The sequence below is a fragment of the Trachypithecus francoisi genome, unplaced genomic scaffold (assembly GCF_009764315.1).
Source record: "Trachypithecus francoisi isolate TF-2019V2 unplaced genomic scaffold, Tfra_2.0 Lachesis_group5, whole genome shotgun sequence".
Classification (NCBI taxonomy): domain Eukaryota; kingdom Metazoa; phylum Chordata; class Mammalia; order Primates; family Cercopithecidae; genus Trachypithecus; species Trachypithecus francoisi.
This window is the reverse complement of record NW_022681470.1, coordinates 92,487,302-92,508,034: the sequence shown is the minus strand read 5'-3', so window position 1 is coordinate 92,508,034 and position 20,733 is coordinate 92,487,302. Positions and strand designations below refer to the sequence as shown.

The following is a 20,733-nucleotide window of genomic DNA, read 5'->3' as shown; positions in this document are numbered from 1 at the left end:
GAACTCCTAAGCTCAGGCAATCATCCGCCTTGGCATCCCAAAGTACTAGGATTACAGGCATGAGCCACCATGCCTGGCCCTCACCTTCTTGGTCTTAGGGAAGAAGGGTAGCCACTTGTCCTTGTCAGGAGCAGACTGGGCCTTTTCAGCTGTGTTGGAAGGTCGTGCCTCTCGAAGACGGATCCCAGCATGGCTCATGTAGGTATTGAGGGCAAAGTCCATGGGGGCGCTGTAAAAGAGGAACAGTGTCCTGAATCAGAGAGCTCAAGTTATCTTCCCTGTGCCAAACAATCTCTTCACCACCACCCAGTGGAGTGGGGAAGGGGTAGTTACAGGTGAAAGTATTCAAAGAAAAGTCTAGAATAATTAAATGGGACAGCAGGCAGAAGCTGCCAAAAGTTGGACTGTGTGTGACCTTCTCCACACAGTGAGCCCACAGGTAACCAAGAATAAGACTTCTACCAGGAGAAGTCTTACTCTTTCCCTAAGCAGAACTCTTCCCCATGAGCAGATGATGGTCAGTGGAAGAACACGCCAATTCCCTAAAATGTAAGTAAATAATTTCCTGCCTGGTCAAGATACAGGCAGACGTGGAAGACTGGCTGAGGTCTGCAGCTGATACTCTCAGGCATATGTGCAGGGGTGGGGAGGCCAGGGGAAAGGAGAAATGCCAGCAGCCTCTGCCAAGGTATACTGCCTTCACCATCCTCCCACCCCAGTACAGAGAAAAAGAGATGGAAAAGGAGCTGTCAAGTGGCTTCCAACTGCCACAAATGAAAATGTCCAGAGTTCTGTTTTAAAATGTCTTTGTATCCACAATTTGCTGGATGGATGATGACCCACTCTGCATTCAATGCAGCAAGGCTTCAGCTCTGTCTGTATTTCCCTCTAAAACAGACTCCTAACCCCATTTTCTCTCCCTTATTAGTGTGTATGCTCAGGAAATGCAGACTCATTTTAACCTTGGCTAATGAAAAACAATGAGATAAATATATAGGCTGCAAAAAAAAAAAAATTCTAATATGTGCCAAGAAAGGAACTGTGCTGCACACCAGCTCCCCTCTGCAGATGCCACTAACAGGCTGATTCCACAATTACTGTCATTACTTTAGGTAGTTTAAGGGAAAGAAGTGAGAAGGGAGACAAAGGGCTCATCTGGGTAGAGAAGCTGCAGCCAGGCATGGCACTGTGAGGAGCAATGGCAGCTTGGCGTCTTCCCACTGAGGAAGAGATCCACATCCCCAGGTGGTGATCCCTAAGCATTAGGGGCGTGGGCCTCATGAACCCTATGTTATGGTCACATAGACACCTGAGAGCTAGACTTGCAGGAACCACGGTCCTACGTGGTTGTACAACATGAGGGACTCCCCTGTGACTGTCAGAAATGGAAAGCATAGTAGCTCATCCCCACTCCTTCCACCTTGAAAGCTGCAAATGCATATCATAGACTTGCTTACCTCCTATCTTCCTCATACTTGGACCTGGAATGAAAGAAAAAACAGATTACTCAGACTGCAAAGACAGAGGCTGGTCACCTGGTTAGAGGCTAGGAGGAGGTAACTTTTTCCTAGATGAAAGGAGGGTTAGTGGGGGAAAAGGAGGGAAGTACGTTTGATGCACAATATTTGGTACATAGCAGGAACTCCATAAATATTTGCCGAGTTGGAATATCAGCCTTAGCAGAGACTGCATAGGTTTCATCTTCTTTGCTATTTTTACCCTGTCCTTGAAGTGCCCGGCTGTGCCGATGGATCTGACTTGTATGGAATGGCTTAACCAAGGTCACATAGCTACCTAGTAAGAAGCAGTATTAGGGAAAAAAATTACTTCTAAGCCTGAAGTGTCCCCACAAAGTCTGTGATACTGGGGCTTTCATCACAGGTGCCTACGACACTTTTGAAAATGGCGCTAGAAAAACGTAACAAAAGCAGCTGTGCCAGAAGCGTCTTAATATGTTGCACTAGTTCAGTTTTCTGATGTGGATTAGTAAAAGATGGTTCAATTTCCCCTAAGCCAGTTCTAGCTGCCTCCTGAAGGAACTTTATCCACTGGGTACACACAGCACTGGCCTCACTCTCTGTGACAGATAAGATCTTAGAGGCAGGAAGGGAGAGAGGTCAGGAAGCGGGCCAGCAGGGGAAAGCAGAAAGCTTACCACATTCCTGGGGCCCGTGGTCTGTCATAACCACCAAATGACTATCAGGAGCTGCAGGCTCTGCCACGCCCTTGAACACCTGCAGCCCTCAGCCTGACCAATGCAGCAGGAGGGCACGACTCCCCATCTTTCAGGGGCAGGAGAATCAGGCAAGAAGTGGAAGAGGTGGAGAGGTTGAAAGAACAGACCCACAAAATATGTCAACCTGCTTGGGACGTTCAGTGGGGTGGGAGGAAGCTGAAAGACTCACAAAATATCTCCAAGGGCAGCCAGCTGCTTCTCAGCCACTTGGCGCTCTCGGAGAGGGTCCCCATCCAGGTCCAGCAGGTCATTTTCACCATACAGGCTGCCCAGCCCCAGAGTGCGCTTCGTTCTAAGCCAGATAAACACAGGGAAAGAAAGAAATATACACAAATACTCAACAGATGGATACCCAGAAAGAACGAGGCAAACACATATAACAAGAGATATGTGCATGTCCCAGAGGGAAGGAGCCAAGGCCAAGAGGCGGAGGTGCGAGGAGAGTGGTGGGAGGGCAGCTCCTGGGCCAACCTGTAGTCATGGATCTGCTCTTGGATCTCAGGCATGGCTGCCTCTTGAGCTTCACAGAGAACACCACGGGCATCCTCGCTGTTCCGCAGGCGCGAGTCTGTAGTGGGAGACCAGAGAAAGCAGGGTGGGTAGGGTACTGGGGGTTGGGGGGAGATCACTTCTGTTGAGCATCTCAAGGCATTTCAACTCCCTGTGACACTGGGAGGAAGGGCTGGCTTTCTGCCCTGTTAGCCTAAAGGGAGAGGAGGCCTGGACCTCTCAGGTCATTCCTGAATTCAGGACTGGAATCCTGATATCCAAAGTCCAAGGCAAGGACAAAAATATTTTCTGGATGTTCTGTGCTCCATTAAGAGAAGGATTAAAGCCCCTCTTACTGGATGGGTCTAAGTATCATCTTCTGATATCCAAATGCAGACCTCTGAGAGGCTTGTTCCCCTCTACTGCTCCAGAAGCAGCTCAAAGCTAAAAGAGGCAAGCACTTCACATTCCATGAAACCTGAGCTCCCCAGTAGAAACCGAAAGATGTCTCTCCTCTAGTCCCTGCATCTAGCTCCACCCAGGCGAGGCTAAGTCCCTGAGAGTTGCGCTTTACTCTCACTCTGCTTTCGAGCAAGCTCTGTTCACCCTATGCCTGGGCTCTCCTCCCCGTCACACGTGCCCACAAATCATCTCTTTCTACATGCAGCTACCAATTCCTGTCCTCTAAAAAACTGCCAGTGATTAGCTTCTCAGGCTGACATCACCTTAGACTGCCTCCCCTTAATTCTTCTACTGATGATTAGAAGGAGAAGGGAGCTGGGCACCATCTAGCCTGCCTGGTCCTCACTCTGGACTCGTTGCTGTCAGTATTAGGGAACTTATAAAAACAAAAATAAAACACCCCCCACACTCCCCCCCACAAAAAAAAAAAACCAACAAGAAAAACCACTCTGGAGATTCCAACTCTGCAAGGAGGATGGAGTGAGGCCCTAGTTTCTGTATTTTTTGAGTTCCCCAAGGGATTCTTGATAACCAACCTGGCTGAGGAATCCCTGATCAAGTCTGATTTCCTCTTTGTACAGATAAGCCAATGGAGAACCAGAGAGCTCATGTAGAAGGCTGGCAGACATGAACCCAGGTCTCCTAACTCCAAGTCCAATGTCTTCCCATGACAAGCTCCTCCCCGGCAGAGTGAGTGCCTAGGCAGGGTCTGTCCCATATGCACCTGTCCATAAGCTACTGTGCAGTGTTCTGGAGCAACTGTCTCATGGGTCTTTTCCTCTATTAGAAGATGGTTGCCCAAGAACAGGAACTATGTCCCTTCTGTCCTCTGGAGTCTCCTGAGAGCTCAGGACAAGAAAGGCACCAAGAAGAGACTAACCGACCAATGAGCCAACTTACCAATTTCAGCCTGTAACATCTCAGGGATCTTGACTCTCAGAGGCTAAAAAATAGAAGTGTGGAGCAGAAGTGGTCAGGTCTGTACACTCCAGGGAGATCAACAGTGTGCCAGGCGAGGAGGGCTTGCCCATATGAACTTCTTGCCTTTCTGCCTACATCTGCCTAGCATTCTTCTCATTACTCCCCAACTGCACACCTGAATTCTAGGCTAGGGTTTCTGGGAAATGGAGTCTGAGGTTACACAGCAAGCTGGTACAATATTCTGAGGGCGGCACAGGCAGTTTTTTTTCACTCTTATTTCCAGGCCATTAAGAGTGCATGGAATGGCATGTTGTCCAAAACGTGGACCCATGCTGACTTAGCAGCAAGGGAAAAGCCTTTATTGGGCTATTTGGTGGACTTTCCCTCCCCCTCACTCCCATGGGAAAGCTAGCCTTGTGTCACCTAGCCTTGCAGTTAGCATGGTGTTCTGGCTTTTGCTACACAAGTCCCTGACACCTGGATACTGGAGAGGTTCCATAACAACCAACAGAGAACAACTGGCAGCTCTAACCTTCCTACTCAAGACCCATTTAAGAGGGCAAATAGAAAACTCTTAAGAAAAACCAATTTTCTCCAACCTCATTAACCCTACTAGCTTACTGCCAAAAGAATAAAGTTACCTTGGAATTAGTCTAGTTAACTAGATTAGAAAGTCTGGGATGGCAATTGCCCTCTGCAGGCAGAGATGCTCTTGCCAGCGGGATCCCTGACACACCCCTGGGAACTCTGTCCCAATGTACAGGGTGCCGTCTACCCCAGATACTCTGGGGCCTCCCACCTCTGACTCCTGCCTTTGGGCAGTAATAGCAACTCAGACTGAGCTTCAGAAACCGGGGTTCTCCTCTTGCCTCGCTGATCTAGATCATCTGATGTCTCTAGACCTCTGTTTCTTCAGCCTAGGGATGGGCAAAGCAGGGAGGGTTGGGAGGAACCAGGGCACTGAATCAGGGAGAATTTGGTACAATCTTTTCCTCTAAACATTCCAGGGAGAGGCAATGTGTATTCTATATGTGGAACAAAAGAGGTACTGCGAGATTTTTTGAGAGTGGCACTAGGAACAGAATCCAGGGATATTAATCTCTCAGCCTAGATTTCTCTTTAAGAACCTGTCTCCGTGTGGCCTGAATGTTTTGCTTAATTTTCCCTGCCTCTGAGTAGTTCAAAGAATATAATAAAATTATAATCCAATCTATGACTGCCTTACCGCATTTTTCTCCAGGAAAATATTCCAGATGTCTTTCCCCAAGTTTCGGGAATCCTTGGGGCTTGTCTGCTGATAAACTTCTGCACACAGGTAAAAAAGCTAGGAGAGAGAACTGGGTTAGAGCAGTGGTTCTCCCCCAACAGTGATTCTGCCCCCTAGGGGACATTTGGCCATATCTGGAGACATTTTTAATTGTCACAACTACTGGGCAAGTGTGGTGCTACTGGCATCTAGTGGGTACAGCCCAGTGATGCAGTCATATTTCCCCAAAGGCACGGAACAGTCTACAACAAAGAATTCTCCAGTTCAAAACAGTGCTGAGGTTGAGAAAGCCGGGGTCAAACTATTTCAGAAACTTGTGGCAAAATAATCCCCACCCCCTTTCCCACAGGCTCATCTTCAACACTGATCACTCCTCAACTCTGCATCCTCTCCACACGTGGTATTTCACTTGTGTCTTTGTGCTGGTTTATGTCTTGTTTCTTAAGGGTTCATGTTTTATTTCTCTTTGGGGTGTGCCCTGTCTTTATTCAGGAATGCTTCTGGCCCTTGAACTTGCACACAGGTGTTCAATCAATACCTGTGGATGGTTCTTCATTCTGGCTTCTGATGGTGTCCCCAGAAAGACAAAACAGCAGCCCATGCCCCAGGTGAGAAGTTTATTCTGAAGAATACAACCGCAACCCCTCTCCTCCATCTCCTCTTCCTTTCTAAGCAGCTGAGCAGAATGAGGAAACTGGGAAGGCTGCTGGCTCTGAATACTGTCCCCGGTACTTTGTTCTCCATCCCCTCACATTCCTTCTTGTCATCACCTTCACACGGAACACCCTTTAAGCCTTGCCATCTGCAAGTTTTCTCACAGGGCCACTCTCTCAACTCCTTAGTTGGTCTGTATCTGCCTTCAATTAAAAACCTCTAGGAAGAGCAACTTCTCCGAGACGATTTCCTGAACTGATCAAGAATGAGTTTTCCTGGCCTTGCTCTCTTGCTCCTCCCTAGGCAGCTGATGTAGTTAGTTAGCTGCATCATAGTGAAAAATTCCCTCTGCATAGGTTTCATCTTCTTGGCTATTTGTCTCTGTCCTTGAAGTGCCTGACTGTGCCCATGGATCTGAATTGTAACAGCCAGGGAGCAGAAACAGAGGCTAGAGGTCCTCTCTGCCCAACACCAGCAGGCACTCAATCAAGACAGATGCTTCTGACTTACCAGTGGACTGGGGTCTGCCTGAGAGAAGATGTAACGTAGAAAAACCCCCAGGTGAGCTGGCCGAGACTTCAGTTTCTCCAGATCCTGGAATATGATGTCACTCTGGAAGGCAGAAGGATGAGCATGGTGGGAGGCCGGGCACAGCAGCACAGCAGGTTCCAGCTTAGCTCCCATGTGATTCCCCGTCCTGGGTTCATAAAGGAGGCTCCCCGCCCCAAGTTCCCTTCACAGCTGATGCTAGTCAAACTGCTTCTAGTCAAAAGCAGCTTGTATGACAAAAAAATGATGAAAGGAGAAAACTAGGAAACCGTTACCTCGTTGTTGAAATAACCTGGGTCATAGTCTTCCTCTGGGCCAATAATTAAAGGCTTTGGGCTTTGATCTACACCCTGGGGGAGAGAGTCAAGTTGTAGAGATGAGAGGTTACAGAGGACAGAGAATTCAACCACCTCAGTGAAGTTTGTTTAGTTGCAGCACTCACAAAGCCACCCGGGTCTGGTGAACGTTGGCATCTCACTCCCGCCCCCAAATCAGAGCACAGATGAAATGATTTCCACTTGCAGGAAGTCAACTGCTTCTGGGTGGGGCAGGGCAGATTCAGAGAAGCCTGGTCACATGACATATGAAGATGGGAAGTAGGAGAAAAATGCTCTCTTCCTGTTTGCAAAGGTCTGGGGTGGGACTGTCAGTCAACAAAATAAGAGCCTATAGTTCCTGCTGGACTGCTGGGCTGGGGACTCTGTTCTCCTTAACAGACTAAACAGCCACCCCTACCCCAAACACACATCCTCCAAACCCAGTGTCTACCACAGTGCTACTGAACAGTTATTCTGTGCCTAGTAAGTACTGGTGGCTAAATTATGGGAGAGCCTACTAGTAGATCTCTGCCTCTCTGAACAAATGGAGATGCGGCTGATCTTTCTCTAACACCATTTGCATTATTTCGCTTGCCCGCTCAAGAATCTGTGGTAGATCCCCATTCCCTGTCTAAAATCCACATTTCTTAGTCTGGCTTTTCTTTCTTTCCCCCTTATACTAATTTAAGTAAAAACCTAATCCTAATGGACATGCCATGGATTAGGTATGATGAGAGAGACTTCGTATTGCATAAACTTCTCAGAGGCTTCACTGCACAAGTTTTTCTCCTAAAGGTTCCTTGAGCTTTCAAAGCTTTTCTGCTAACTCTATTTCTCACTCAACTGGACCTCCTTCATTTCTAGTGATTCCCCAACAAGGTCTCTGCTTCTGGAACCCACTCAGCTTACATGTGCCTACTTTAACCCAGGCCTATGACACCCTCCTAACCCACTTTCTTAAGGGGCTTTTCCTGACAGTTCCTCTTGATGCTCCTCACTCCTTTTTTGTTTTCCTGGGTATTTATGGCCTCTACGCCCAGAATGACTGAGTCACAGAACATGAGTGGCCCATAAGGTATCTCAGAAACTAAAGTCTAACACTCATTTGTAATTGAAAAAAGTGAGGCCCTGACAGACTGACTGGCGTGCTCAAAGCTGCAGAATCAGGCCTGTTGTGCTGTATTTGTATTTCCCAAACACATCCTGAGTATCCTCCTCTCCTAAATACCCTAGTCTCTGAACCTCTTGGGGTCTGAGCGCCCCAGGAGGTGGTGGGTGAGCACTTCTGGCTCTACTGAGCTCTCTGGTTAAAACCTGAAAATCACTAGGTTTTTTCTTGTTTATGGGGAGGATTTTTTTAAAAAGTCTTTACAAATACATATTCTTTCTGATTACAAAAGTAGAATATGCTTATTATTAAAAAGATCAAACACTATAGAACAACATAACAGAAAGTGAGAGTTCCTTCTGCATCCATTTCCCTGCTGCTGACAGTTTTATGGAAAGTATAAGTTTTCTTCCTATGCTGTTATTAACATTTATTACGATTAGGAAACTGGAATTATACTCTATTTGCTCTTAACACTTGAAAATAGCAACTTAGTTTTGAGAAGATGAAACAATTTCGAAGAGGAAAACAAGGGCTCCAAGACCACTGACCCCACACCTACTTCTATGAGCCACCTGAAGGAAAGCCTTTCCTAGAACAGGATGGATGCCTGACCCCCTTAGGAACCTGAACTTGGTCCTTCAGTTCTACAAAGACAGGGTTATAGAGAGGGCAATAAAAGAGTGGTTAGGATAGGAAAGAGCTCTGTGTTGGGGCCCAGGAGAACTCAATTCTAGTTCTGACCCTGCCGGTAACAAGGTTAGCCCTTGAACATTCCCTTAGACCACACGAAGATTCCAATGGCCAACTTTTTTCCTGATTGTGAGAATTACATGAAATTTTTTGTAAAGATCTGGCACAGCAGCTGGTACCTTAGGCATTTCAATATCCATCAGATCCCTTTCCCCACCTTTCCCCTCCACATTGTAAGAATAACCAAACTTTATACAATGGGTAAAATTAGAGTATCATATGTTGTCGTCTTTTTAAAATCCTATTTTTTGTGAATTCGGCAGCCCAACCAGAATAAGTTCAGAGAGGCTTGCTCATATGTATTCTTCTTTTGCACAGTAGCTCTTGATTAGAATTTTCCTTTGATGCCTGCATGACTCTAGATTTATAAAAACCATGTTCACTTAGGCCACGATCCTCTTTTCTACAGATCACACTGTGAAACTTCAGCTTCAAGAAACTTAGAAGCTCTGGATAAGTCCTCCCCTAAGATGCCACTCAGAAGACAATTTTGATTACTACTATTCACTCATTCATTCACTACACATTATGAGGCGGCTACTATGTGCCAGGTGCCTACAGAGATAAAGCAAATAAAGTTGAAGTAAGCCACATAGGGAAATAACAGCAGAGCGATAAATGCTCTAAGAGAAACAAGATGCTGCTTGGAACTCTGAACTCCAAGGTGAGAGGACAAGTTTACTAAAACCACAACGCCACCAAAGAGAGCTCAGCGAGCAGGATTATCATTTGCTTTGTTTTCTTCATTGTACCATTTCTCCCCCTTTATCCAAATTACTTTAGAGACCCCATGTTCTGAAGACCTCCTCCTGGACTCAGTGATTAATAGGCTCCCAGAGTCAAAAGAACTCCAGAAAGTAGGTTTCAAACTTTCTGTTGACCATGACTTCTAATAAATATGTTTTCACTGCAACTCAGCACACACATATGTAATGAAAACAGAAGTTTCACAAAGTTATACTCTTATTACATATGATGAATTCTGATATTTTCTTTTCATGCTATTAGATTCCACCTCATTAAAACAGATGCTGCTCATGACCTTCAATACCAATATCATGACTCACCAAAAGATGACAACCCACAGTTTGAAAATACCACCTGTATAACTCCTGACACCAGTGCTTTCCAGTGTGGGAAGCGGAACTCAAAATGATTTTAAGTGAGATGATTTCTGTTGAGGGTCCAAATGATTTTAGGTGATATCTGGACATGGCATTAAATAATACTGGCTCAGATTGTTTAAGAAAGTTAGTTTCTTTTCAGTTCTCATTCCATCCTTTTGATTAACCCAGGAAACATTTCAGCCTCGTGCCTGCATAGCTTTAATACCTTTAACCAAGGCAGAATTGGCCTCAAGCTTAATTAAAGCCTTTGACAAGCAATAGAACTGAGCTAGAGTTTATTTTTCAGGTTGTTTTAAATTTTGTCTCTACATTTTGAGTAAGTTACATCATGTAGTTTACAATTAAAAGGACACAAAGGGGTAAAGATAATAAAAAGTCTTCCATCCACTTCATCCTCAAGCCACCTAATTCCCCTCCTCAGAGGCAATAACCATCAGTTTCTTCAACATTCATCCAGACATGTCTTAAGAAAGAGGCTCCTTTTCCTCTTTTTAATATAAATGGCAGCTTTCTTCTACACTGTTCTATATCTTTCTACGTAGAATTTAACAAACTTGGTTCTAAACTTACATTTAGGGTTATAGTTACTCTGCATTTATAGTGTGTGATGCTGGTTTTCATTTAAGGTTCATTTAAGGTAATGACACATTTCCTTAAGATTAATTTAAGTTTAAAGAACTGAGTTGGCTTAAAGAAAAATACTAAGTAACATTATACAGGTAGAACACTGAATACTTAGATGTCTAACGTTATTAGACACGGTTAACAGTGTTTGAAAAACAACAGGCAATTCTCTGGCTCTCAAGTCCATGCCATTGCCAGACAGCCCAGCTTCTTTGAAAGCTGTTTGCATTAAGTCAAAACCCGTCTTCCTGAAGTCTCTCCTGGATCTAGCTCTATCCTTGAGAACAGGGCCTTTCAAATCAGGTTTTGCAGAACCTTAGGGCTCCATGGAAGTGCCCTTGAGGGCAGGCGGAGGTTGATCAGTAAAGGTCCTAGGGGAGCTGAGCTTTGTTTTTTTTTTTTTTCTTTTCTGTTAGGGTTCCAAATAATAAGACTTTGTTTGAGAAAAGGATTTTGCTAAGGAACGGGGAAACTGAAAATTAGCATCCTGGAGAAACACTGCCTAAACCTATTTCCTATTCTGTACAGACAGAAAGACCAGCTATCCGCTCCTTAGCTGTTACTCTTTACAGATGCATTCACCTACTCTCCACATAGAAATGGAGCCAGCCTTACTTTTGTATCTCTATTTATGCCATGTTCTCTTTCTTTACTGTTTGCTCTCTATGTAAGTGACTGTCTCAAAGTTTGGGTTGCTGAAGCAGGGGTTTAGCCTGATGATCCGAGACCATGTATTGGTAACACCCAGGCCTCCAAATCTCACTTCTGAGAAAAGAAAAGGAAAACTGCAGGGTGGCTCCGGATCACTCACCTGGTCACCGGTTGAGGGGACAGCTGCATCCGAGCCCTGCCGCCTGTGGTGCTGGGCCACCCTGGCCATGATCACAGGGGAGGTTCGAGGACTGTCTAGCCCAGGGTCTGACAGTATTGAGTTCCGATTCATCAATGACTAGAGAAATGAAGAATTCTGTGAGAAGAAAGACCCTCAAGGCTCAGCTCTTTGGTGTTGGTGGTGATGACCATACTTAAACATCAGCTGAGAGAAGTGCAGTATTTGCTCTGTGCCTGGCATTATACTAAGCCCTTCATTACATATTATCTCATTCGATTCTCACAGTAGCCCTTTGGGGTAGATACTATTATTCATCCCATTTTCACATGAGAAACTGAGACTCCAAGAGGTTATGAGACTTGCTAAGTCAGAGAGCTAGTCATGAAGTGTATCCTGGACTTAACCCAGGCAGCGTCAACCCACAGCATACACTCTTCATCACTAACTCCATGGCCTTCCAGATAATGTCAACTGCAGATTCTTTAGGATCCCCGTCCCACTCTACTTTCTTGGTGATTTTCCCACATACTGATCCTTTCACATATATTTCATCATTTTCCCATGGACAGGGCAGTAAGAAAATAAAATTGCAATTGTTACCTAAAATTAGGTTTTTAACATGTTTTCAACCACATATTCACATATTTAATTACTCTGGCTAAGCAAATATTTTGCTAACTTCATTACTACTTCTTCCACTCATTCTTACTTTTATAATGCAGTTTACAGTTTACATATGCAAACTGAGAACACCTGGAAGAGATAACCTTCGGGGTCAAAACCCGAAATTCTTTTAGTCATTCCAGAAAAGACAAGCTATTTGAGAAGAAAAAGATCCACAGCAAAAAACAGATTACCACTTCTGAGTAGGTTGGGTTCACTGTATTAATCTAAGATGATGTTATTCCTGGACAGGTGGAAATGTGTTTTGGTCAAGTCATTGTTTTAGATTATTTTGTTTCTGCTCTCTCACTCTCAAAGGCTTGCCATAGTTCATGCCATGGCCATCCTCTCCACCCTACTCTTTATATAACAGAGTTGACTATGATAAAATGAAAGCCAGATTTGATAGTCTTGCATGTTGGATGCATGTGAAATTTCTGCTTTGGAACCCAGAGCACAGTGATTACATCCTTGGAACTAGATGGATGGAAGAGGCACACAGAGTCCTCAGTGCAGCCAGTAGGCAGCAGAGCCTTGGGGCAAGGGAAGGGACCCCAAATGCAAGTTCTGAACGGGCCTTGCCCTGCTAGGACTCACCTCACTGAGGGAAGGAAAGCGTTCTGTCCCAGAGTCCAAGCCACTGTCCCCCTCTTGGGAATCCAGAGAGAGCCGGCCTGAGAAGAAAATAGTTTCTATAATACAGAAGGAGCTGTGGCCTGGGGGAAAGAGAGCCTTTATTCTGGGCAACTGCGCAAAGGACAGGAAGGGGAAGCTGCCACCTTTTTTCACCAGTTTCCCTTCAGCTCTCTCATCCCATGACCCCTAGACTTGGACACTTACCAGCATACCTCCCCTCTGCTCTCATCACATCTAGCTTTCACCTGTCTCTGCACCTGGGCACAGGCCATGTCACCTCCTGAAATAAGACTCCATAGCTCTCTCTCACAACTAGTTTTGCCCCTCAACTCCTTCCCAACCCTCTTCTGGTCACCACTCATTTCTTCTTACAACAAATATTTGCCGAATTCCTCAGCGCCAGGAGCTGTCAGGCAAGCTGCTGTCTGAACCATACTTATTCTGGTATTTTATTGGCCCTTATCTATCCTGGCTACTGCCTATACACTCATTTCTACTGCCTAAGTTGTATCCAGCTTCCCTGTGTATTTGTACTGCTTTCTCCCATTATTCTCTTTCTCAGAGGGCAGGCACTATATATTTTCTTCCCTGGAATCTGCCCCATGGGGAGGGTAAATAGATAAGAAACCTGGACTAGAGATATGCCAGAGAAAAAGGGGGTGATGGGGGACTTACCTTCTGATGGTCTCTGGCTGGTGTCACCATATAGTGGAAGTACATCCTGAAACAGAAAGCCCACAGGGTGGGCAAATTCTGTGAGCCTCTCCCCCTACGGTTTCCTTCCACCAATCAGTGCCTTATTTGCTTACAATTAGTGGCCTCTTCTGCTTCATTGCCTCAAAAATGCCCAGCTAGAAGAGATATTGCTTCATTTGTACAGTTTGAGGATGACAATGACCCCTAATGGTGGAAAGGGAGCTTTACCATTAGTGAAATTCTAAAAGCTAGCTTTATCTAATCACCCTGGACCTCAAAGCATCTACTGCCTTATTTGGATACAAGAAAGAACTTCTTAACCATCAAGAAGTATAAAAAAAAAAAAAAAAAAAAAAAACTCAAGCAGGTGACCGAGAGAAGATACAAAAGGTTTACCTTTGGAGGTCTTTGAGGAGGATGGACAGGCATTGGCCTGAGATCGACTAAGGTGGTGGGATGTGAAGGAAGCAATGTTGATAGTGCTTTGCTGTTTACAAAGCACTTTTCTAAGTCACATTTAATCTTTCAATGGCTCTAGCTTAGGCACATTACTCTCATGTTATAAATGAGGAAACAGAAGCTCAGAGATCTTAAGTAACTTGCCCAAGATATACAGCAGGTCAACCCTAAGGCCAGGGTTGGAGCTCAGACCTTCAGATTCCAAGCTTAGTTTCTCAGACTCATCACCTCATAGTACAACCAACAGTGCAGTGGCAGCAGCAAACATGTACAGTCCCTGTGTCAAAGGTATGCTTTAACTTTGACAACACTGTTATCTCCATTTTATAAATGAGGAAGCTAAGACTCCTATGGATTAATTAACTTGCCCAAGAGTCTTTAAGCTGATAAGAAGTGATGCTGGATTTGAATCCAGATGATCTAAGTCCCCAACCTGAGCTTCTACCTATCAACCGTGTAATATGAGAAGTCCTTCAGAAAATGAAGCAGTTTAAATGTATTTGCCTGTGTTTCCCAAACTTTTTTGATCTGGATATCCTAAAAGCAAAAGTAGATCATCTTTAAATAATTCCTATTGGCTTTGGCAAATGTTATTGTTGGAGACCTTAAAGTTTCTGGAGAGTTACTTCTTATTTACCCAAAGAATTAAGGCCTGATGGAGAGCAGTAAGACACTAATAGCCAAGTCCCTGAAGAGAATAGATAAAGAACCATCTACTCTCTGGAGTTTTTCATAAAATGTGGTTATCTGCTGATACAGATCCATCTCAACTGACTGGGGGTCTCTTATGTAGGCTGAGTTTAAAAAGTACTTGTATTTCTTTGAGAAGACTCATTACTTGATGATAGGTGGTGGGAAACGATACCAGATGAAATACTGGGTAAAACCAGTATAGAAATATACACACATCCACTATGAGGAACTACCTAGAAGGGAAGGATAATTCAGAGACTAACACTGACAGTCTGTTTATTTCATATTTCTTTCTTTCCATTGCCCATGTTGTCGGAGGGCAAGAAATAGACTTTTTCTTTTTATGGTGTCCCAAGTGTCACTACAGTGTTCAGCCTCTCTGGTGCTGACCTTGGTTTCTTTGTAGAATACTAAACACTTACTAGTTCAGCCTCGAGGTCCTGGCATAACCCAAGAAGCCTTCTGTCCTTGCTGCTTCTCTCACTCTACCCCCAGTTCCACTGCATGTGCCCTTACTAGAGCTGTGCCTACATCACTCACCACTGAGCCACCAGTCTCCTGCTGGATCTTCAGCTGTAACTGAGTGACTCGCCGCCGGGCACCTTCGATCTGCTCTTCCAGTAGGCTGGCGGGGTTCCGGCTATAGACCTCACAGATACGCTGGGGATGGGTGAGGAGGAGAAGGGGGAGGGGAAAAGGCAGAGGGGTGGTTAGTAGAGAATGGATGACTCACCAGTGGAGAGAATAGGCAGTTATCCCAAAACAAAGAGGATAGAGAAGAGGTCTCTGCCTCCAAGTAGATACACGCTATTTCAACATCATTTAGGATCAGAAAAAGATGTGATGAGAAAAAGAACACAGGAGACAACCACAGAAAGAGGACAAACACAAAGGCCTGTCCTAATCTGAGCCATTCTTCAAAGTCTGCCTTAAGTTTCACATCCCAAATGAGGCCTTCTTCAGCTACCACTCAAGTATGAAATATTAAAGTGACTGTCCAGACCAGAACATAAAAAAGTGCTGAAGAGGGAACTTACACACAATGAGAACCACAAGAAATGAGAGGAAGCAGTGTCGACTAGAACAGCCAATGCCTCTGCCAGTCCCACCCTCAGGAAGCTCCTGGAGAGCAGGTACCATCCTAGCCACTTTCCCAGCACTCCTCAGGGCACACAGCAGGGGACAGCACAGGGGTGGAGGGCTTCACAGTTAGGGACACCTGGCTTTGAATTCTGGCACCTCCACTTACTAGCTGTATAGACTTGGGCAAGCTTGAATACATCCTCATCGATAAAATGGAGATGACAATACCCGCCTCATGGGACGGGTGTAATAGTGGAGTGAGATTATGTATATGAAGTGCTTAGCAGAATGTTTAGCGCAAAGTCAGACACCTGAATACATGGCAGCTATTAACATTTCATTACAAAAGGAGATGCTCCATAAAGCTTGGTTAAATACATTGGGTTCACATATTACCTAGGCTCATCTGGGGCTTCACTGCTACCTGACAACCATTTTACAAATTCCCCATATTTAATATTTCATCTTCTCCATGCCCATCCAACTCCAACCCTTCCCTAGCCTTGGCTGATAATACCATCTGGTAAAAACCTTCTCAACTGTAGCCCATTTCAAAACATCTTCAGCCATCTTTTCTTCCTGGCTTAGAAGAGAAACTAAGTCTAAATCTTTTAAAAAGTTAATCTCTCTGACTGCTTTGGGCTCTTCTTGGGCACTGTTTACATATCTTCAAAGTCTCCTTTCTATCAATGGCTCCTTCTCTCCGTCCTACAAAATGTTCAAGTTTCCTGATTTAAAACAAAAACAAACCACCACAACAAAACTTTTTCAATTATTTCTGAAGATTCTTCAAGCCACTGCCCTATTTGTTTCCCCCTCTTTTCACAGCCAATTTTTTTTTCTTTTTTTGTAAAGGGATATGAGCCTGTGGTTTTCTGATTTTATTTTATTTATTTATGTAAATAGACACAGGGGTTTGCTATGTTGCCCAGGGGTCTTGAACTCTTGGCCTAAAAGTTCCTCTGCTTTGGCCTCCCCAAGTGCTGGGATTACAGGTGTGAGCCACCATGCCCAGCCCATAGCCAAAAGTTTCAACACATTAGTCTACAGCTAGGGCCCTGCACTTCTTTGCTTCTAGTCGCTCATCAACATATATAATCTAGTTTCCTCCCATTACTGCACAGGCTACTCTTCCAAAAATCAAATGTAATAGCAAGTGGTGTGATATTAGAGGTTGGTACCATGTGCTGTAGAAGCACATATGTCCCAAAAGTCCATCCTCAGTTCTCTCCTCTCTGTACTGGTACTCTGGGTGATCTCTTTCAGTCATCCAGTCCCCAGTTTCAACTATCACCTTCATACTGAGGATATCTGAATCTCTATTTCAACCCAGGCTTTTCTCCTAAGTTCAGCCCTGTTATCTCCATATGCCTGGTGGCTGGTTTTTATCTGAATGTCTCATGGGCACCTTACACTAGTATACCCAAAGCTGACCTTCATTTCCTTCCCCTCAACTCTGCTCCTCTCCTCTATCTCACTCTGTCACCAGTATCACCTGATCTACCCAGACATACAAACTTGGAGCCATCTTTTATTCCTTCTTCTCCTTCACCAATGGATGAGTTCTGCTGATTGGCCCTCTGACAAGTCTCCCATTGCTATCCTCTCCTTTTTGTTTGTACTCCTACCATTCTTGTTAAATCTGTCATTATTGCTTATCTACTGCAATAGCCTCCTAGATGGTTTCCTTACATTTAACACACTTCTCTAAAGAACACTGGTTTGAAAATGTGATCAGTCCCCCACTCAAAATTCTTTCATTCATTCCCACAGACTTCAAAACAAATTCCAAGCTCCTCATGGTATTCAAGGCCAATAACACCTTCCAGTCACAACACTCACTGCGTTTTTTCTTTTTCTTTTTTTTTTTTTCTGAGACAGGGTCTTGCTCTGTCACTCAGGTTGGAGTGCAGTGGTGCGATTATAGCTTTGCAGCCTTGAACTCCTGGGCTTAAGTGGTCCTCCTACCTCAGCCTCCTAAGTAGCTAGGACTGCAGGTATGCACCACTATGCCTGGCTAATCTTTAAAATTTTTTTAGAGACATGGTCTGACTATGCTGCCCGGGCTGGTGTTGAACTCGTAGGCTCAAGTAATCTTCCCACTTTGGCTTCCCAAAGTGCTGGGATTACAGACATGAGCCACCACTCCTGGTCCCACTGCCATTTTCAATATTCTATTAACAGGATACTGAAACCAATTCAAGCACCACCTCATGAAGCCTTCTGATTACTGCATAAATAATTATGCTTTGTTTTGGGCTTCAAGAGCATTAAAATTTTTTTTGTTATTCAGCTATAATTCATATGACATAAACGTCACCATTTTAAAGTGTACAACTTAGTGGTCTCTAGTATATTCACGGAGTTGTGCAGCCACCCCCACTATCTAATTCCAGAATATTTCCATAACTCCAAAAAGAAAGGTGGTACCTGTAAGCAGTCACCCAATTTCCCCTTCCTTCACCCTCTGGTAACCACTGATCTACTTTCTGTCCATGAATATGCATATTCTGGACACTCCATGTAAGTGGAATAATACGACCTGTAGATTTTTGTGTCTGACCTCTTTCACTTGGCATACTGTTTTCAGGGTTCTTCCATGTTGTAGCATTTATCAGTACTTCTTTCTTTTTTATGGCTGAGTAAAATCCCATTGTATGAACAGACTATATTTTGCTCATCTATTCATCAGCAGATGAACATTTGGGTTGTTTCTACTTTCTGGCTATTATTAATAATGCTGGTATGAATGTTCATGTACAAGTTTTTGTGTGAACCTATGTTCTCAATTCTCTTGGATATATACCTGGGAGTGGAATTGCTGGGTCATATAGTATCGCTGTGTTTCATGTTTTGAAGAACTGTCAAACTGTTTTCCAGAGTGCTTGCACTATTTTACACTCCCACCATCAGTGGCAGAATAGATTAGGATAGTGAATATGCAGACAAAACATAAACAAGTATTGTTTAGATTTCTCTACATCTCACAACGCTTGTTATTTTCCATTATTTTGGTTATTCTAATAGGTGAGAAGTGGTAGGTCATTGTCATTTTGATTAGCATCTCCCTGTGAATAACAATGTTGGGCATCTTCCCATGCTTACTGGCCATTTGTATGTCTGTCTTCTTTAAAGACTGGCTATTCAAATCCTTTGCAAAGTTTTTAAATTGGGTTGTCTTTTTATTGTTGAGCTTTTAAGAGTCCTTTATATATTCTGGTATTAGACCCTTATCAGACATATGAATTGTAAATATTTTTCCCCATTTCTTCTACGGGTTGTCTTTATTTTCTTGACAGAATGCTTTGACACACACAAGTTTTAAATTTTGATGAAATCCATCTTTTTTTGGGGGGTGGTTATGCTTTTGGTGTCATATCTAAGAAACCACTGCCCAATCCAAGGTCATGAAGATTTACTACTACCTAAAATTTTTTCTAAGAGTTCTACAGTTTTTAAAAATAGTCTTGGCTCTTACATTTAAGTCTTTGTCCACTTTGAGTTAAATTTTGTTTACTGTGTGAGGTAAGGGTCCAAATTCATTATCTGTATGTAGGTATCCAGTTGTCCCAGCACCATTTGTTGAAAAGACTATTCTTTCTCCATTGAATTGTCTTGGTACCTTTGTTGAAAATTAATTGACCATAGATGTATGGGTTAATTTCTGGAATCTGAATTCTGTTCCATTGATCTATAGGTCTATCCTTGAACCAGTACCATACTGTCTTGATTACTCTGACATTTGCCAATATATAAATATAAGCACTTACCATAATAGAGTATATCTTCATTCATTCATCCATATCCTATGAAATCACTAACTCATTAAAGGAGAAGTTCACCTCTTGCTTATCTTTGTAACCATTCCAACACCCACCCCTAACATTACTCCCATCTACTGCTCCAACACACACACAGTACCTAGCATATAGCAAGGACTCAGTGCTTGTGAAATAAATACATGTATTTTCATATCTTTGTGCCTTTGACCTATGCTGTCTTTTCACTAGCATTCCCTCCCTCATCTCTTTTGCCTACTAAAGTATCACTTTTCAAGGCCCAGCTGAAATACTATCCTCTATGTGAAGCCCTTCCCAATGTTTCCCATTATTAATTATTATTTCTCTTCTTTGTTCTCTTATTGTACGCTCTTTGTTCCTCCCACTCTCCCTCCTACTGTGATCTGAATTTCTTCCATTAGATTTTAAACATGTTGAGGGCAAGAACCATCTAATCTTTTTTATTTCTATATAGCCTAGAAACTAAAACAATGTTTTATATATGGTGGCACTTACATGGATAACTATAATAGGAATCTGGCTATTCCACTCCAGCAAATTCATCTTACTGTTCTCCGTGCACATCACTTCCTAGGCCCAAAAACTCTCTTCATCCTTCACCCAAGTGCTCCCCACCTCTTTCAGTCTGGCCCAGCACTCACCTACCCAGCCCTTTCTTCCTTCTTTTCCTTCCCTTCCTTGGAAATGTCCCAGATAAACTCCACTGACGTTTTTTTTTTGTCTACATATTCACTATCCTAATCTATTAGACATGGAAAATCCTACTCATTTTATTGGTGAAATTCTGCTTTAACAAATTCTACTGGCCAATGACAATTCTTTAGTGGTCCGGAAGTTTTATTTTTTGAGGTTTTACTGTGATAGGATATTGCCTGTAAATTAAGTTATATACATTGGCAGACTGCTCTGATAAAGTATTATTTCACTCAGGCAATGGCCAGTCTACCCCTGGCAGTGACCTTACCTGTAATTCTTTTTCTTCCTGCCTCAGCATATTCCTGAGGATCTGGGTGGCATGTTTTTGAACTTCAGGATCCTAGAGATGGAAAACATGGCAACATAAGAGTTAGGGACTAACTCAATAGCTTAACTCTCTTCTATCTGCTGATTCTTGGGCAAGGAAAGCTATGAGAGTACAGCCTGGATCATAAGTATGTTTTATTCAGTACCTTGATGGAATGCTATAAACACAAAATCTTATTTCGAGTTTATGCCTCAGTTTCTAGAAACCTTGGCTGTAATCACCTTCGGTATCAAGTTGCTCCCTAAAGTCTCCCAGGACTTGTGGGTTCGGTCTTCATTCCAACTGAAAAATCCTGTTCCCTATACTTGTCTCCATTTCGTCCCCCTCTAACTCTTCACAT

General features: G+C 43.7%; 1 protein-coding gene across 16 annotated transcripts in view; it reads right to left on the bottom strand.

Moving 5' to 3' along the window:
* Positions 1–20,733, bottom strand: part of ARHGEF11 (Rho guanine nucleotide exchange factor 11) — a 112,326-nt gene that overhangs the window by 21,694 nt on the left and 69,899 nt on the right. For 10 of the 16 annotated variants that reach the window (XM_033199912.1, XM_033199920.1, XM_033199914.1 and 7 more), the window contains 13 exons: positions 20,334–20,405; positions 15,027–15,146; positions 13,314–13,359; positions 12,600–12,676; positions 11,319–11,456; positions 6,854–6,928; positions 6,540–6,641; positions 5,334–5,432; positions 4,088–4,130; positions 2,708–2,804; positions 2,406–2,528; positions 1,458–1,481; positions 85–229 (listed from right to left, as the gene is read on the bottom strand). In XM_033199912.1, the coding sequence (XP_033055803.1) occupies positions 85–229; positions 1,458–1,481; positions 2,406–2,528; positions 2,708–2,804; positions 4,088–4,130; positions 5,334–5,432; positions 6,540–6,641; positions 6,854–6,928; positions 11,319–11,456; positions 12,600–12,676; positions 13,314–13,359; positions 15,027–15,146; positions 20,334–20,405 (1,161 nt within the window). Of the gene's footprint in view, positions 1–84; positions 230–1,457; positions 1,482–2,405; positions 2,529–2,707; positions 2,805–4,087; positions 4,131–5,333; positions 5,433–6,539; positions 6,642–6,853; positions 6,929–7,020; positions 7,177–11,318; positions 11,457–12,599; positions 12,677–13,313; positions 13,360–15,026; positions 15,147–20,333; positions 20,406–20,733 lie in introns of those variants that run through there. The other 6 variants (XM_033199921.1, XM_033199922.1, XM_033199923.1 and 3 more) reach the window with 2 other exon arrangements.